At 43.4% G+C, this 19,868-nt stretch overlaps 1 protein-coding gene across 8 annotated transcripts in view; it reads right to left on the bottom strand.

Annotated features, from left to right (window-relative positions):
* The window catches only part of RRN3 (RNA polymerase I transcription factor RRN3), an 863,266-nt gene that overhangs the window by 102,221 nt on the left and 741,177 nt on the right, over window positions 1-19,868 (bottom strand). The window contains exons 16-17 of one of the 8 annotated variants that reach the window (XM_077448891.1): window positions 10,305-10,446; window positions 9,817-10,218 (exon numbers count right to left, since the gene is read on the bottom strand). The exons of the other annotated variants lie outside the window; for them this stretch is intronic. Of the exons in view, the coding sequence (XP_077305017.1) occupies window positions 10,105-10,218; window positions 10,305-10,446 (256 nt within the window). The 3' untranslated portion in view covers window positions 9,817-10,104. Of the gene's footprint in view, window positions 1-9,816; window positions 10,219-10,304; window positions 10,447-19,868 lie in introns of those variants that run through there. 8 annotated transcript variants of the gene reach the window in all.

Genomic DNA, 19,868 nt, shown 5'->3' with positions numbered 1-19,868 from the left:
ATGACACACAAATCTATCTTCTCCACCCCTCAACTCACTCCATCAGTCTCCTCAGGCATCACAAACTTACTAACAGACATACCTATATGGATGTCACAACACTTCCTCAAACTCAACTTGTCCAAAACCGGACTTATAATATTTCCTCCCCCACGCGCCTCTTCCCCTGACTTCTCTGTCAAGAATAATGGCACAACCATCCACCCATCCCCACATGTCAGGGTGCTAGGTGTTATCCTGGACTCTGAACTCTCCTTTCAGCCCCACATCCAATTACTTTCCAAAGCTTGCCGCCTCAACCTCCAAAACATCTCTAAACTATGTCCCTTTCTAACCAATAAAACCACAAATCTCCTGATTCTCTCCCTGGTTATCTCTCGCCTTGACTACTGCAACTCCCTCCTCATTGGCTCACCTTTAAATAGACTATCCCCCCTTCAGTCCATCATGAATGCTGCTGCCAGACTCATACACCTTACAAACCGCACAGTGTCTGCTACCCCTCTCTGCCAATCCCTCCATTGGCTGCCACTTGCCCAGCTAATTAAATTCAAAATACTAACACTTACTTACAAAGCCATCCACAACTCTGCCCCCAGCTACATCACTAGCCTAGTCTCAAAATACCAACCTAATCGCCCACTTCGTTCCTCCCAAGACTTCCTGCTCTCTAGCTCCCTCATCACCTCCTCTCATAGCCGCCTTCAGGACTTCCCCCAAGCCTCGCCCATCCTCTGGAACTCACTACCCCAATCTGTCAGAATGTCTCCAAATTTATGCACTTTTAGGCGATCCCTGAAAACTTTCCTCTTCAGAGAAGCCTTGCCTGCCTCCATCTAACAACTGCACTATTTTCTCCATTAGCTCATCCCCTACAGCTATTACCCTTTTGTACAACTTGACCCTCCCTCCTAGATTGTAAGCTCTAACGAGCAGGGCCCTCTGATTCCCCCTGTCTTGAATTGTATTGTATCGTAATGTCTACCCTAATGTTGTAAAGCGCTGTGTAAACTGTCGGCGCTATATAAATCCTGTATAATAATAATAGTGGATTTTGGTTTTGGCGGGAAAATCGTCATTTTGTCGCAGCCTAGCTTTTGTTGTCTGCCATGTGACCAGGGTCGGTGTCCATTTTGAGGATCTCTAAATCTACCTATAGGGGAAGGTGTAGACACCATTCCCTTGTGTGTGAAACCATGTGACATGAGCCACCATCTTGTTCCTATACCATGTGGTCTGGGCCATCACCTTCTCTCTAGGCGCCATTTCCCCTTTTTTTTTTTCAAATATAAATGTTATTTATATAAACTGTGCACACACGAGGTGTGTACAAAACATTAGACACACAATTTTTAGAACCAAAGGGGAAAAGATGGGGGATACAAATTGGGTTCCTCATATATAGCTGGAGGGAAAGGCAGGTATGCTATACATCACATATTTAAAACAGATTAAATAGGATAGTCCAAGTTACAACCGGCTGGTCAAAGATTTGTAGGTATAAGATCCTCTGTGCATAAATAGGGTGAACATTACCAGCTTACATCACTTCTGACTTTCGCTCCCCTCTCCCTCCAGCTTCACACCTCCCCGGGCGGAGTTACATCGCCCAGGGCTCAGGGTCGGGGGGGGGGGGGGGGGTTCTGGTTGATTCAGGACAGCCCTCTCCTTTAATCTCTGTGTTTCAGGTTACTAATTTCCCTACAATGTTCTAAGCAATACACCTTCAGGGGTGAGGATGAACTGTTGTCAGAGGGCCCATGTTTTTTTTAATTTTTCTTGTTGTTGCCTCCCAGTGAGTATCAGGTCCTCCATCCTACAAATGTCCTCCACCTTATGGATCTACGACGCCACCGACAGGGATGTTTGATTTTTCCAGTAAAGTGGGACACAGGCTCTGGCCGCATTTACTAGATGACACACAATATATTTTTTTATATTTTTTGGTGGACATTGAGTTTACATGCAATAGGAAGAAGGCCGGATCATTGGGGATTTTGTATTCTGTAAACTTTTGGATACCGGTCCTGACTGTTGCCCAGAAGTAGACCAACTTCCAACAGGACCAAAATACATGCAGCAATGTGCCCTGTTCCATCCAACATCTCCAGCAAAGTGCTGAAATGGTCGGATAGTAAATCTGTAAGGCTCAAGGTGTCAGATACCACCTTGTTAGAAGTTTGTAGTTGGTTCCTTGTATTTTCGTACAAACCAAGGATTTAAGGGCAAGAGTAATTATACATTGGTTCTGGTTCGAAGTAAACTCACAATGCAAGTCCCTTCCCCACCTTTTCAGGAAGGCCAGGTGAGTGTCATCCGCCAGAGCAATTCGGAGGTTATACATTGTGGACAACGTTCTTGGGAGTTCTCCTATGGCAGAGCAATATTCTTCAAAGGAAGTCAAGGGTTCATCAAACTGCTTTGGGGACGGCAGAGAATGGAGGAAGCGTCTGAGTTAAATGGCAGTCCAAAAGAGTAGCTTAAATGGGCCCCCCTGACTGCTTAGTGTCTCTATTGAAGGCCAAGGGTTACCTATCCGAAAGTGTCATGCCTGCGTACGGTTTATCTTACTCATGGCACTTACAACTTGGGGGACGATCCCGGGTAAAAACCGCGGACAGCTCCCCTGAGGAGCAAACCTGTGACCCCGCCCAAAGTGTTGTCCCTATTAAAGCCTGCCTTTTCGTGGTAGAGGTAAGGTGTGCATAGCACCAGACCGCCCCTTGTAAGGGCGCTGGCACTTGGGCTTGTTCTAGCTGAATCCGCCGCTTCTGATCACTGTGCCTACACCAGTCTATGATTCTATCAAGGTGAACAGCTTGACAATACTTCTTTACATCCGGAACAGCTAAGCCACCATTAGATTTAGGCAGGGAAAGCAAAGCCCTCGCTATTCTCGGTTTTTTATGAGCCCAGATAAAGCCTGTGAACTGACCATGCACTTGTAGGGATCGGCACTGGGAGAGCTTGTAATAAATATAGAAATTTGGGCAGGATGCACATCTTAATGAGGTTACACCGGCCGAACCAGGAGTGGAGGCCCTTGTTCCATGACGCCAACATGGTTCGGGTTAGTGCCAGTAAAGGGGGAAAGTTAAGTTTAAAAGTCTGGTCCAAGTCTACCAGGACGGCAGTCCCCAAGTAAGTCAGGGCTGTGGTTGACCATTTGAAATTTAAACTGGTCTGGAGTGTCTGCAAGGTTCTGTGCGGGAGCGCTACACCCATGGCTTCCGACTTAGTGTAGTTGATTTTAAGATTAGGTATCTGTCCGTATTCCTCAAACTCTTTAAGGAGATTTGGGAGAGACACGGCCAGATTGGAGAGGCCATGTTGTCCGCGTATGCAGAGACCTTGTATTGAGCATCTCCAACTAGCAGGCCTTGGATATCAAGATTGTTCCTGATTTTACATAGGAAAGGCTCCAGGGAGAGGGCAAAGAGTAGGGGGGATAACGGGCACCCCTGTCTGGTTCCGATTTTGATTATGAGGGGGTCTGATAAAATCCCGTTCACCTTAACCTGCGCGGCAGGGGTAGTATATATTTGGGAAATCCACCTTATCATTTTTGCTCCCAGTCCAATGTGTCTGAGAACAGCAAATAGGTATTCCCAATTGACCCTATCAAAGGCCTTTTCTGCGTAGGTGTTCAAAAAGACAGAGGGCGTGTGGGCTTGATTCGTGACGTGGATTACATTTGACATTTCCCTTTAAGTGAATTCTATTTTTGTACTTTTTACATGATTTTTCAGTTAGCTATTGCATTTTCTGCAGTGAATTTTGGTTTTCAGTGGAAATCTCTACTTTGCACTGGGCTTTAGTGGATAGTGAAACTAGCTTTAACTGAGTTTTTATACACAGCGGTGTCTTATTTTTATTTTACAAATGTATGGGAGTTTCTCAGAGGGCAATTCATTGTTTTTTAGGCTTGCATTGTATAGCCTGCATATGGGGCTAGGCTTCCCCTCCCCCTCCCTTTTCCTGCAACACTGATATGTAAATGAACCAGTTTGATGGGTTCATGCTGCAACATTTTGCTGTATCCACAGGAAGTTGGTGGAAGGAGCTGGGGGTCTTCTGACTCATGTTTGGAAGGACAATGGGAAAACACTGACGTTTGAAAGAGTTTTACATTTTTAGTTTTATACTGTAATACAGTTTTGGGTAGAGAGCAAACAGGAGGTATCCATGTTATTTGTTGTAATATCTAGGTACAGAGAGAAGCCACATTGTTCTGTAGAGTAAACGGGTGTAATTGTGTTTTCTGTGCGGCTTAATCTGGCGACGCAGTGTATGGTGGTACAACAGAAACGCTTGCCGTTGTGACTAGCTGTAGTCCGTCGATCCACGATCCTGGTTGTGATCCCCAAAGTAGGTGCAATGGTTTCCCTGGATGCAGGGGTAAGACGATAAGCCGATTCGAATCGCCATGGGCACTAGGAGGTCCATGCAAGGGAAGGATTGGAGGCTCCCCAACAGTCAGACTGCTGCACAGTACATAAAGAGCCTAGTTTTTGGGGGTAAGGCCATTAGACCCCTTTAAAGATTGGTGGTCAAAGGATACCATTGGAGTTGATGTAGCGCAACTGCGGCTTCAGAAATCTGTAATGGTGAGTGCGTTGATGGATGTATAGTACTTGCTTTTGTGATTCTCAGAGGAGAAACTGTGGTTAAAATTCTCTTGCCTGTTTTAGAACTGTGTGGCTGGTCCATACAATATTCTGAGATGTTCTCATGTCTTTCCCATTGTATGTATTTTATTTTTTTTCTATCGCTAAGAGTGAAGGCAGCATTCCATTTGGTTGATTTAATTTTTCATTTTTGATTGGAACTATAAAATATCTCCCCCACATTTTGTATCCAAGTGTTTGTTTGTCTCAGGTTTTTCTTCTCTTTGTATGTGGTAACAAGATGGTGTCTGAACCCACCGCGGTGGCCCTCTTGCGTGTCGCGTGTGTTGTATTTTAGTAAGAACGTAAAAGTAAGGGTTACAGAGGGTTTAGTTATTATCGGTGTTGAGGAATGTCAATGACAATTTACCAATGTACACCAATGTTGTATTGTTTATAAAGGACAGAGTAATAACTTTTGTTTATAAGTATCTTTTCAGGTCCAAGGAGTTTCTGAAAGTGTATAAGAAGGTAAAAGTATCATAGGCTATTTCACAGTTTTTTTCTGCACCATTCTAAATCCTGTGTGTCTTCCTCCAGTTTGTAATGAGGAGGAAAAAGGGGGGGATAAGAGTGGTGAGAATGACAATTTTTCAAACCAATGATACTAACTACTCTAATTCTAGCCAAGTTTGTGACAGGTGACTGGGTCGTTGTAAAGAAGATTGCAGAAGGAGACACGGATGAGAAGTATCTTTTTATTTATATTTTTAAAGTGTATTTTCCAACTAGCTAAGAAAGCGAACAGGACACATGGTTGGGTCTACTCTGAGTCTTCTCTGAGCTCTAAGTGCCCCAGCAATGACAGTGGTGTATGATATATAGGCATATTGGTGTGAGGAGTTTTGACAAAGTAAAATCCAGACACTTGTCAATAGAATTTAACAATACATTTCTAGAGGGTAAAATTAATTATAATTTAAAAAATCGCTCTGGTTCTTGCCAGTTTTGGTATCGGGATAACTAGGTAGCCCGCAAGCGTTCTTCAACTTTAGTTTGGTATTAATGTGGATCTACACCTTATAAAGTAATTCCCCTAAAGGCAACAGGTTTGTGTGTGCTGGTGAATCTCGTCCCAGCATCTTATGTTGTGGCCGATTATCTGATGGCGCGAGAGAAGGTAAGAATGGCAGGGACAGCTGGAAGGGAATTGCTTGCACATGGTGGAGGCTTGAGCTTATGAAACAATTGAACAATTTTCATCCATTGAGGATGGGATGTTTTCATTTAACTGTTGAAGCTACAAGGAAGTTCCCACAATCCAAGGGTGGTTCCTGGGATTTCATAAGTAAAGATTGCTACACCTGGATCAGGGATACTGGTGACAAAGTTCAGGCCCATATGGATAAGGCTAAGAAACCTAAAAGGCAAAGCCAGAGCTATCGCTAGTGAAGGTTGGAATCCTTTTAAGGGTCTGGGAATCTGGGGGCATTTAATTTTTATTTTTGCAGCGGATCATAGTTGAAGGAAGTAGGGTTATATTTATTCATGTTTTTGTTTCTAGTCCTTCTATATGCCGTGATGAGGTGCTACTGTTGCCTGATTGGACGCGTAACCAGAGCCGGAGCAGATGAGCACATCTTCCTCAATGAGTCGCCCAAGAAGCCCGACCCAGGAACGAGACACACAGGATCCCAGACCGACCAGTGACCACTACAGCTCACCATGTCATCTCTCCTGAGGAAAAGAGTCTACATGTCAAGCCGTGTTTTCCTTTTTATGGACTCATATGGACTGTAAGGACTGATTCATTTCCAGGTGTAAGAAGAAGATCAAGATTCATCCCATCAAGATTCATCGAGGGACACAGGGGAGCATATGACAAAAAAGGAAGAACTAATGTGGAAATTTGATTGTATAACATTTATGTGAACATTTTATTCTAGGATGTGTCTTTTATAGACTGTCATCTGTCTCCCTGTGTCTGGTTTAATCGAGGAGCACTCTAGCAGAGCGCACTTGGGTTAAATCGAGACCAGTGGTAAAAACGGCCAGTATGAAAACCTTCTCATGGGATTTGAGATGTGTTCTCTGTGTCTGTGGATGTTTGTTGGTTTGTAGGTACCAAGCGCAATGCGCTGGGCTTCTTGCCTTCAAATGACTATGCGCATAGAGAAGTGAAGTCCACATAACGAGATAAACATATTATTTTTTATCTCTGTATGGCTACGTTATCCCTTTTCGATACATATCTGCTTTAATAAGAGGATATTGGTATCTGCCTTGTTAATATGCTCGTACTGTATATTGACAACACCAGTAGCAATGTCCAGCAGATTGTCTCAAGCCTGCAAGAACCAGTAGAATGAGCTTACTAGATACTGTTTACTTTGAAACAGTATTGGCTGGGCTGCATGCTTACAAAAATGGGTGTATGCACTTCCTCTTGTGAGTGCCCTCCCCTTTAATGTATGTCATTTTCTGTGATGTCACTTCCCATGTAAGAAGTGATTGGCTAGAATCTGCACGTCCTGTTTGTGAAATCTTTTGTGATAATAAAAGGCCATGCTGGCCGATGTGAAGGCAGTCAGGCTGATGGAACTGAGAACGTAAGAAGGATGGTCATGTCTGTTCATTGGGATGAATGGGTTGAAAGGTAAGCTAAAGTATTATATCATTAAGATGGAAATATTATGGGAAACAGGAGATTTGGCTGTGTGCTCTGCATATGGCCAAAATTTCCAGAACATTAAGGGGCCAATTCTTCCGGGGCTGAAGTGGTTAACTGCACAATACAGATCACAGAGTTCAGCTGAAACTGTCATACGTACACAAGATCACACCAAAGTCCGATCATCAAGAATGCGGTGACGTATAGCACATACGATGGGACTAGAAAAAGGAAGTTCAATACCCAGTGAGCCACCCTTTGGGCTCCTTCTGCCAATCTCATGCTAGTAGAAGCTTGGTGAGAGACGATTCGTGCTTTTCAGTCTCCAGCTTTTTCATCGTTTTACTGCTGTTCAGTTTGTATCTGTTTTTCAGTGCATGTAGTCATTTCTTGTCTGTTTTTCAGTGTGTTCTGGTCCGCTTGTTGCCGATTTTCAGCTTGCTCTTCACAGGCCTTGCTGTTCTTCAGTGTGTTCTGTTAAGTTCATTCTGACCAGCCGACTGTTTTGAAACCATGGTGCGGGTACATACTCATTCGAGAGTTTGTGCTGTGCGGGGGCTTAGTGTCGGGGGTTATACTTTGACCCAAGCCCAGTCCACGAACAGGGCGAGGAGGAGTTCATGGACCAAGAATTGGTTACTCCAACATGACCAATTCTCGCACATGCATTTGCTTAGTGAGATCCAGGAGAAAAATTCTGATGATTTCAGGAATTAGCTCAGGATGACGGACCCCGTTTTTCACCGTCTGTTGGCTTTGCTCACCCTTTATATCAGCAGGCAGGATACCTGCATGTGGCAAGCCATCACTCTGGAGCAGAGGCTAGTCGCCACCTTGCGGTACTTGGCGACTGGGAGAAGCCTGCAGGATCTCAAGTTCTCAACAGGCATCTCTCCCTAGGCTCTAGGGATCATTATTTCAGAGACCTGTTCTGCCATAATTCAAGTCCTGCAGAAGGACTATATTAAGGTAAGTTTTCTCCTTTAACATCACATTATATGTATTTAGTTTGCTAATGTATTTATTTCATCATTCCCTAATTTCTATGATTGGGATATGCTGTGAATGTCCCCTTTATCCTCATGCATGCTGGAAGCTCCTTTTTTGGCCTACATGCATATTTGCCTTCACTAACCTCTCCAGCATGCTATCCTAGGCCCATATACACCCATAGCCTAGTCCCATTATGTATATTGTCAGCTCCATTGTACTACTTTCCCCAAAACACCCTCTAAAATGTGTCCAAATGTTATGTGTGTCCTTAAATTCAGAGTGTTGGATGCTTTTTTTTTTTGGGCTCCCAAAGTCACCTCAAACCCTTACCCCCCATACAATTTTAGCAATGGGCCATCAGAGGGGGTTTGTCTTTAAAATCCTCCTTAAAAAAAATGTTATGCTGATGTTGGCCAAGACTGTTTGTGTCTAATTTGGTTGCAATGTTACATGCAAAAGTACTTTTTTTTTTCTTGTTTGACTCCACAGTTTCCCTTAACGCCACAGGAATGGCAGGCTGTGGCCTCCCATTTTGCTGACCGTTGGGACTTTCCCAACTGTGGAGTATAGATGGGAAGCATATCCACATTGTGCCACCACCCCATTCAGAGTTTTACTATTATAACTATAAGGGGTTTAATACTGTAGTGTTAATGGGGGTGGTGTGCGCAAACTATGAGTTCCTCTATGTGGATGGGGGGAAGAATGGCCGGATATCGGCTGGAGGAGTCTTCACCCATACAAAGTTTTACCAGTGTCTCCAGACTGGTGGCCTGGCATTGCCACCTGATGCGGATAACGTGGAAGGACTCCCCTTCGTCTTTATTGCAGATGAAGCCTTCGGTCTGGGCGAACACCTGATGAGGTCATTCCCCCAAAGGACCCTCACCCCGGAGAGGAGGATTTTTAATTACTGGCTGGCCAGAGCGAGAAGAGTCCTTGAGAATGCCTTCCGGAAAATGACCAGCCGGTTCCACCTGTTTCTGACAGCAATCCATATGGGGTACTACAAAATCAACCATATCATCCTATGCTGCTGCATACTACACAATTATTTAAGTAAAAATTCACAGAATTATATAGCCTCAGTCGGGACTGAGGCCGGACTTATTACAGAAAATTCCCTGATGGGCCTGGATACTGGCCGTACTGGCTTGGCCCCCCAAAGCGCCAGTGATGTTAGGGAGAAATATGTTATTTTATGGGTATTAATAAAAAAAATTATCAGATAAAATCTAGAAATTTCTTTATTGCTTGCTTTTCTTTTTGGCTGTCTCCTAGGCTCTCCTAGTGCACTTGTAGTGCCAAGTGGATTTTCCTTTAGTAAATAAGCCCCATTGTCACTGTAAACACAAAATAACTTACAAAACTGGTATTGAGCATTGAAAGAAGAAACCAAATTGTTGTTTCTCAAAATTTTTACTCTGTGCAAATTCACGTGTGTTTATCATTTTTAAAAAAAAATCTATTTATTTTTTCTGAATTTTTTTTTTCTTTTACAAATAGGCATGTTTTAAAACAGAACATACACAACTCTGGAACTTACAAAGTTCAACATATAAAAATTGAAGGCAATATCAGACATTATAGTGTCAAAAATGTCTTGATATTGGGTTTATCAGATGGAGTGATGTCACCCTTGTAAAAGCCAAATTTTGAAGATGCACACAAATTGGGAGTCCAAATGTCAACGTGCCATCTCCCATCATGGGGGATCAATGGGCATCAATGGACGAGTCCAACAAATGGGAATATGGATGTGATTTGCCAAAAATTTAGATTCTCCCCAACACAGCTATCATGTTCTTCATTTGTTGTTCCATAACATTCAGTTTATTTTGAATATTTTGTCGATTTTCCCATTCCACAGCATAATGTTGTGGATGAGCCTTTGGGTGCTGGCTCTAATGAAAGGGTCAGCTTCCTGTTCCACAACCAGCACATCACCTAAAAATTGGTTTAAAAAAAACATGTATTTAGAAATATGCATACATATACATAGATTACCTGAAGCTGGGGTGTCAGACACTCACCTGTTTGAGTGACCATCTCACCCACTTCCTCCACCTCTCCTTCCTCCAGATCCTCGGGGGGGGGGGGGGGGGGTCTCGGGCTGATTTCCCAATCTTGTTGGGGATGTGAGGGGTCCCTGGTGTCCTCCGAGTCTTTTCTCCCCTATGAGAATGAAAAAAAAGGTATACTTAGCACACAGATATTTGAGTCCAGAAATAGGAATATGAAACATTGCTTGGAAGTGGTGTACAATTGTTTGGGCAGAGATCCAAGTTGAAGACATGATTAATTCTCTTTTAATCAAGCTGCAATATTTACTTTTTTTGGCCAAGTTTTACAGAGGGAGACACCCCAAGTATCCACTGGAGCACCTGTGAGGGTCATCCTAAAAAAATGTGCTCTGGTGTCCCACACTAGTGCTCCTGAGTGCAGATTTGTAAACAGCTGCCGAGTGTTCTTTCCTTACATTCCACTGAATGAAGTTTGCAATTCATTCTAGTTTCAAAGACATCTAGACAACAATGTCCTAAACTTCTTTTAAGACAAATTAGCATGACCAAAATGTAGTTAACTCTGTATCAGCTAAAAACATTGTATTTATTTGCAAACAATGTTTCCTATGAATGATTACTGTTGCCACAAATATGAAAGTAGCCATTTAAAACTGTAAAACAGTATAAAGAAAAGCGCATGGAGCAGCATGCAAGTTAATAATCATAATAGGAACCCATGACAAGTACTTACTTTTTTGAAGCACTTTCTTTATTCTTCTATACTGATCCGGCTCCCTCAGTTCAAGGTCGGACCAGCGTTTCCTTAATTGGTCTTTGGAGCATCGTACCCCAAAATTCTGCCGCAGAGTCTTCACAACTTTTGTCATGATCTTGGACTTGCGCAAATTCGGATGGGTGTACGGTCCATGTTTGCCATCATAATCCTTCCTCCGCAAGATGTCCATCATCTCCACCATTTCTACAAAGGCCATATTGGAGGCCTTAAATCCCCTCCTCCGGAATCGCGTTGTTTCTCCTCATTACTCCTCATTACTGGTATAATTTCCAACCACCTGCTGTGTCTCCGCCATGTTGCTCCTACTGTGCACCGATGAGAGAAGGGGCGGGGAATATTCATGAAAAAGAACATCAGGGGCAGGCGATGCGGGCGGAGTTTCACGCATGTGCAGTGTATATAAGATAACATGCATGTGTCGTATGTACGATCTGTGTGTGGAGGAAGGATGAACGGAAGTGGCAAGCGTGCTAAGGTAAAATTTGAACTTGACCCATCACAGTGGCCTATACTGCTTCAAGATTGAGGCCTATATTGGGATAAGATAACGAGAGTTAAGGCTGACATTAGTGTTTTTGTCATGTGTGTTGTCTTACAACAAACATGAATCACTTTACGGACCCAGAATTCATGGGCAGTTTCATAGACAGGATATGAGGAATTTGTGGGAGTTGAAACAAAGCTTATATTATCATAAATAAGCTATGAGGTCATTGCTGGAAAAACTTCTGGAATTTGTGAAGAATCAGGTCCCCGATGCAAACAAGACGTTTTTGGAAAATAAAATTGGTATCTCGAGGAACATGTATAAGAAAGCATTATAAGATCCAGAAATCACTCCGATTAGGAGCATCAGCAGAGAATGTTTATGTCCCCAGGCTGTGGTACTTCAACAAACTGCGGTTTCTGGATGACCAGACTGAAGCCAAGGAATCTCTTTCGACCCTTCCCTGCAGCCTTCCCTTCCCTGTTCCCTCAACCCCAGTAGAGGCTGACGAGGAACAACCTGGGCCTTCCATCCTGGAAAAAGTTGATGCGCTCAGCTGCAGCCAGGTATATTATTTTTTGACATTTATTGTCCTAATATTAATGATGTTAACTAGATATAAATGATTACAAATCAATGATTTTATCCAAAAAATTATGTATACATATCACTAGACAGTAGTGGCCAAAAATGTTTGGGACCAGCTTAAAAATGCTGGAGTCAGAATGATAGTGTCTCCTATTTATTAACATTCATTTTGCAAGTCATGAGCTGAAAATTGTGTGTGATTGATGAAGATAAACTACAACTATATCCCTTTTTTATACACAGGATGAGCTCAGCCAGGAGGAGGGTCTGGAAAGCATCAGCCAGGAGGCGCCGTGCCCAGTGGCAGCCAAGAGGCGGCCGTGCCCAGTGGCAGCCAAGAGGCGGCCGTGCCCAGTGGCAGCCAAGAGGCGGCCGTGCCCAGTGGCAGCCAAGAGGCGGCCGTGCCCAGTGGCAGCCAAGAGGCGGCCGTGCCCAGTGGCAGCCAAGAGGCGGCCGTGCCCAGTGGCAGCCAAGAGGCGGCCGTGCCCAGTGGCAGCCAAGAGGCGGCCGTGCCCAGTGGCAGCCAAGAGGCGGCAGTGCCCAGTGGCAGCCAAGAGGCGGCAGTGCCCAGTGGCAGCCAAGAGGCGGCAGTGCCCAGTGGCATGAATCACTTTACGGACCCAGAATTCATGGGCAGTTTCATAGACAGGAGATAAGGAATTTGTCGGAGGTGAAACAAAGCTTATATTATCATAAATAAGCTAGGAGGTCATTGCTGGAGAAACTTCTGGAATTTGTGAAGAATCAGGTCCCCGATGCAAACAAGACGTTTTTGGAAAATAAAATTGGTATCTCAAGGAACATGTATAAGAAAGAGCATTATAAGATCCAGAAAATGTTTGGGACCAGCTTAAAAATGCTGGAGTCAGAATGATAGTGTAAAATTTTTTTGTGAAATTCAGAATTTTTGTAAAAAAAAGTCCAATGAGGCATACACATGATTGGAATATCCAATGAAAAGCTTCTGTCTGACTTTTTTCTATTGGACATTCCGCTCAAGTACACAGCATTAGAGATAACCTGCCTAATCCACCTAGAACAAGACACAAGACAGCCCTTAGGGAAGATAAACAAAGAACACGTGATTCAGCAGTGACCGAGAGAGAAATCTCTTTGAGATGCTTTGGAGCAGGATAAAGAGAGGGTAGGACAAATTCCTCATTAAAGTGGTAGGGAGAAACCTCCTGAGAGAGAGAAAGGAGACCTGGAGGTCTCAAAACCCCCTTGTCCTTATGAAGAACAAGGCTGCGAGTTCCAAGACCAATCTCACCGATGCAACAGCCACAAGAAACAACAATTTACCAGTAAGGTCGGCCAAGGGATTATCCAAAATAACAACTGGGGGCACAAAGTGAGACACCCCCTGAACAAGGAACTTTATAGAGAATGAGGAGCCACTGCTCTTCGAAAAAGAATAGTCAAGGTCAAGACCTGACCGGTCGGGGTGCTCAAGTCCAAGTGTTGTTAGGGCCAGAATGAAAGATTTTTTATTTTTTTTTCAAAAGTTTATTGAATTATCAAGTTATACAAGCAAGAAAAACAGATTTGTAAACATTACATCAGGTATATACAGTCTTATATTCGAATGTAGGGACAGCAATAAAGATCACAGTTCGTATACAGCACACATGTACAGTTGAAATACATTTTATATTTGTATTTGTATGATACGTAGTAGGAGTAGTTGAATGTGAACTCTAAGTTCACTGTCGCAAGGTATAGGAGGGTAATCCTCGGAGGGTGTGCCCAAGAGTATCTGGCAAACCAAAGCTGGCAATCTTATATCCCTAACATCCCTTACGGGATCACACTGTGTTGGGGGGGGGGGGGGGATGTAGTTGCTATGACTCCTGCTCATAGTAATGGTTTACTCATGACCTTAACTTGCCCTCATCTCTGGCATGAAGATTTTGTATATTTAGCCTCCGGTCATGGTTCGTCATAAAGATTAATTGTTACGTAACACCGTTCAGTCGGTCCTGCTCATGAAGGTTTGTATAATATTAGGAGTAGGTATAATCTGTAGAATGCATGGGGGGATAGCACCTAAAATGAGAAGGAAAAAAAAAAGAGGGAGGGGGGGGGTGCAGTGGGCAGAAGCTCAGTCTCAGTGGAGAATGTATATTTAAGTATTGAATAACTCTTTGTTCCTTTACCTGAGTATGTTATGCGTTGCGTTGTAGCTGCTGAAACTCAGAAGAATCTCAGAACTGTAGCCAGCATGCCCATGTTTTCCAAAATGTTGACGGGACCTCTCTAGCTTGATGGATTAGGTTTTCCATGTCTGCTATATGTTCCACACATCGTAGCAAGTCAGTAATTTGGGGGGGGGGGGTACTTCTCCACAGGACAGGTATACATTGTTTTACGGCATTCACAAAGTGGAGCGTGAAGGATTTCTTATACGCCGAGTATGGTATCAGGGAGTCCTGGCCCCCCTTTCGACTTGGGTAGGGTCATTTTATCCCAACTAAGTCTCAAAAATTTAGATGCCCAAATTAAATTTCTGCAGATTCGCTTGTATTTGGTAAAGAAAGATAAGGGGATCTTGATTGGGACTGTCTGAAAGAAATACAAGATTCTGGGTAGGACATTCATTTTTATTATCGCTAGAAGGCCAAACCAAGAAAAGTGCCTTGACATCCATTTGTGGAGGTCTTGTCGAATAGTATTGATTATCGGTATATAATTCTTGTCGTATAAGTCGGATAGTTTTGCAGGGATTTGGATACCTAGATAGGTAAGGGATTGTTTTTCCCCATCCAAATGGGAAATTGGCTTGACATTGAGAAACCAGGGTGGAAGGAAGAGAAATGTTTAGTGCTTTTGATTTTCCAAAATGTATTTGTAAATTAGATATAGATTTGAAGAGGGTAAAATCTTTAATCAGGTTGGGGATGGTGGTTATGGGATTAGAGAGAAAGAGCAGAATATCATCCGCATATGACACGATTTTACAGTTTTTACTTAGGATGTCAGTGTCTTTAAAGCGGTTTGGTACCTAAAAATTAAACTTCATATTATTAAAATCACAAGATAGAATACTTACCTAAATGAACCCTGAAAAAAAATATATTCTTTACTTACCTTTTATTTCAGATGTTTCTGCTGACTTCCTGGTTGTCCTCCCGTGGGAGTAGGCGTGGTTATCGTCCTCGCAATGGTCCCTGGGAAATTTCCCAAGAATCCATGGGGGGACAATGAAATTGCGAAATCTCGTGAGATTTCGTTAGGATGCTGGTCACGTGACGAGGGCGTGTCCGAATTTGCCATTTTTAAAGTGGGCAGGCAGCTGTATCTGCCATTACCACCATTGCACACTGAGCATGTGCGAGATGGAGCGGAGCATGCTGGGAGCCGAGCGTCATCGATATACAGGAAGTAAATGCCTGTGGGCTTCAGACGCCCACACTTAAAATGGAAAATGCCAGAGCACTATTTTAAAAGTCATCCCGAGGAAAAGAATCGTCGCGCTGGGGGTCAAAAAAACGCCGGACGTGGATGCTAAGCGAAGGTAGCAGTCGCCCACCTGTAACACAGGTAAGAAAAAAAAAAAAAAAGAGCGGAATCCCGCTTTAATATCAGGGATAGCTCTTAGCTTGCGTAGCATGGGTTCCAGATAGGGATGGGCTTCATGTTCAAGTCAAACCCGTGTTCGACTCGAACATCAGCTGTTTGACTGTTCGTCTAATTGCGAATGTTATGGGCCGTTCACACCAAATTCAATTGCCGCGTCACGGCCCATAAGTCACTGCGGCATCGCAGTGCATTGCTGCTGATGATTGGCCAGGGTGGCTTTGGCCAATTATGGCTCAGGGGGTTTAGTACACACCCCACACTATATAAGGCCGCCTGGAAGTCAGCCTTGCTTAGTATGTCACGGCATGCTGATAGAGAGAGAGGCAGTGTCATTTCATTTGAGTTAGATAGAGCAGGCAGGAGGCACATCAGTTAGCTGCAGTGTAATATATATATATATATATATATATATATATATATATATATATATATATATATATATATATGTGTGTGTGTTTCCTAGGTGTTGTGTGCATATTATATATATATATATATATATATATATATATATATATATATATATATATATATACACACACATACACACTGTATTCAGTTTAGCTAGATTTGTTCCTGTGTACTGTGTCCTATGCACAGTGTGCACTTAAAGCTACTCCAATTGCTGGTATTCTTCTGATTCCATGCCACAGGAGGCAGCTGCAGTAATTACAGTTGGTGTACTATGTACTCTGCATAGTGTGCACATAAAGCTACCCCAATTGCTGGTGTTCTTCTGATCCTATACCACAGGCAGGCAGCTGCAGTATTTACAGTTGATGTACTGTGTCCTCTGCACAGTGTGCACATAAAGCTACCTGAAGACAATTGCTGGTGTTCTCATGCTAATAATTCTACAGGCAGGCAGTTGATTCTGATAGCTGCGGTATAATCAGTATATACGTCCCAGCTTTGTGCAGCTACATCTCCCTGTAGGCCATTAGTATGTCTGGAAGGCCAACAAGGAGAGGCAGACGGTCACGAGCCAATAAAAGAGGGCAAGCAGGCTCTGTGTCTAGAGGCAACAGTGCTGGTCGTGGACACGGTGCATCCTCATCAGCACGTGGCCATGGGACATGCTTTTCCTTTTTCTCGGCAGCTGGCCTTGTTGAGCCGCACATGCCGAAGACTTGGTAGAGTGGATGACCAAGCTGTCCTCATCCTTCTCCTCCTCTCTCACCCAGGCTCAGGGTACTTTGTCTGGCAAAGCAGCTGCCAATGTGGCCTCTTCCCTCGGCTCAATGGCATCGGTCACTTTTTCCCTAGCCCCATGTCCTCCTAAGGAGTCCCCCGAACTGTTTGACCACAGTGTTGGGTACATGCTTCAGGAGGATGCCCAGCGTTTTGAAGGCTCTGATGATGCCATGCAGTGCTTGCGTTGGTGTGCTTGGGGGAAAGGAGCCACACTGGGGCAGAGATTCTGTCAGCTCTGCAGGGGCAGGCTGAGAGGTGGTTGGTGCCATACCAGCTTAAGCCAGGAATGATGGTTTGCGACAATGGCACCAACCTCCTCTCCACCCTCCAACAGGGACAACTGACCCATGTGCCCTGTTTGACTCACGTCCTTAACTTGGTGGTACAGTGGTTCTCGGGCAGGAAACCAGGCTTACAGGATGTTCTGAGGCAGGCCAGGAAAGTCTGTGTGCATTTCCACCAGTCATGCTAGTGCTCGACTGGCTGACCTCCAAAAGGAATTTAACCTGCCCAAAAATCGCCTAATCTGTGACATGCCCACCAGGTGGAACTTAAGGTTGGACATGCTGCAGTGGCTGCACATGTAGCAGAGGGCCATCGATGAGTACCTGTGCGACTATGGCACCAGGACAGGGTCAGGGGAGCTTGGTATTTTTTCCCACGCCAGTGGGCCATGATCAGGGATGCATGCACTGTCTTTTCACCATTTGAGGAGGCCATGAGGATGGTGAGCAGTGACAGTGCATGCATCAGTGACACTGTCCCTCTTGTCCACCTGTTGGAGCACACGCTGCATGGAATAATGGACAGGGCACTTGAGGCAGAACAGAGGCAGGAAGAGGAGGACTTCCTTACCTCTCAAGGCCCCCTTTATCCAGACAGTGTTCCTGCTGGCCCGCCGATCACACAGGAAGAGGAGGAGGAGGAGGAGGATTGTGTCAGCATGGAGGTGGAGCCTGGCACTCAGCATCAGCAGCAGTCTTTAAGGGAACATTTACAGTCCCAAGAAACACATGGACTTGTACGTGGCTGGGAGGAGGTGGCTGCGGATCATGTCATCCTTAGTGACCCAGATGACTCCGGACTGAATGCCACAGCTAACCTATGCTATATGGCCTCCCTGATCCTGCAAAGCCTGCAGAAGGATCCTCATATTTGTCGGATCAAGGAGAGGGATCATTACTAGCTGGCAACCCTCCTTGATCCACGCTATAAGGGTAAGGTTGCGGACTTTATCTTGTCGTCGCAGAGGGAGCAAAGGATGAAACATCTTCAGGAGGCCTTGCAGAAAGGTCTGTGCAACGCATTCCCAGAGACTGGGAGGTTACAAATTTCTGGTCCTGGACAACGTGTTGCTCAGGCTTCGGTCAGTCACAGAAGGAGCGGTGGAGAAGGTGGCCGTCTGACCGATGAATGGGAGGAAAGGGGATCAGTATATCAAGATAGAAAACTGAGGCCATTTCATATCAAATAGACACAAAAGAGTGTGAAAAAATCTCATAAATGTGATGTTAGAATATTCAGATTGCAATCTATCTGTATAAGTGAACTCTTTCTGGTGCAAAAGTGCTTAAATAAATTATATACAAAATATATCAATAAATATTCATGAAAAAAATGTATAATCAAAATAAAAAAAACAAAGAAACATTTAATTTAAATTTCAAAGAAATTGTCCATATAGGCTACTGCCATATAAAGTGCAACGATGCGATAATCCAAAGAAAACACTTATAAAGTGCAAGTGCCAGTATTAGTAATGTTCGTGCAAACACTGCAAAAAATGTGCAAGCTTCGCAATAAATGCAATGCTACAAGTGTCCGTGCAAACAACATAAAAAACTGTGCAATCTTCCAATAGCTCGGGATAACCCAAATAAAGTGCTAGCGCTCCCAGGTAGTGCAACGGCAGAAAGAGGGCGATTCTCCTTTCCTTTTCTCGGTTTGTTAAGTGGATAGGTGTCCCCTTACCTTACTGCTGTAAGGTTACAGCCTAAAAGTGGGTTTTGGAACTCTTGTATGTCCCCAGGCGGGGTATCCCCGAGCTCGTAGACGTCACTTCTGATACCTCGTTTTCTGACGCGTGTTGGTCACAGTCACGTGACTTCATTCTTCATGTAAAGTATTTATGGCGGCCATTTTGTTGAAGTCACGATCGCTGGAAACTGAATCACAGAAATTTTTTGGGGTTTTGTGCCACCGGAAATTCCTTGGCGGCCATTTTTTTGGTGGTTTGTGACCCTGGAAGTCTGTTATCGGCAAACCTTCTCCACATAAATTAAGCAGAGAAACCGGGGGTATATTGTGTAAAATATATCAAAAATTATTAGAAATTGGTATAGAAGAACCTCTATTTGGCATAATTGATGAACACTGAGGATATTTAGAGTAGATAACTACCGGCAAGAGATCATCATCAAAATATGTGATACTGGAAGGAGAGTAGATCAGAAGATTTTTTAGTAAAGTAAGGGAATAGAGGAGTAATTAAAAATTATTAATGAAGCAATTTAAATCAAAATTTATATTGAGGCCTCGGGGTGAAAGAGTGTCTAGCGTAAAAATCCATTTAATTAAATTTTTGATATTTATATTTTTTATTCTATTTTTTTTTCTTTAAATACTGCAAGATTAATTCTCTATTTACTAGTTTCTCTGCCAATCTGTAACTATGGAAATTTGTTGTCTATATGCACACGACACTTCCGGAATTTTATATATAAATTTAAACTTTTCTATTATATACACTCATATGTGTGGATTAGAATATAACTTTAATTTAGTATCTACCCCATTGGATATATATATATCCGGTTTCATATATTATATTTTATATATATATATATATATATATATATATATATTTTTTTTTTTTCATTTTTCTATCTCTTTTAAAAAATGTTCTTGTTTTTTCGCTTCTAGTTCTATTTTAGTGATATGTATTACCATT

The sequence above is a fragment of the Lithobates pipiens genome, unplaced genomic scaffold, assembly GCF_037356315.1.
Source record: "Lithobates pipiens isolate NorthernLeopardFrog02 unplaced genomic scaffold, aLitPip1_a1.2 Scaffold_22, whole genome shotgun sequence".
Classification (NCBI taxonomy): Eukaryota; Metazoa; Chordata; class Amphibia; order Anura; family Ranidae; genus Lithobates; species Lithobates pipiens.
This window is presented reverse-complemented; position numbering and strand designations above follow the sequence as displayed.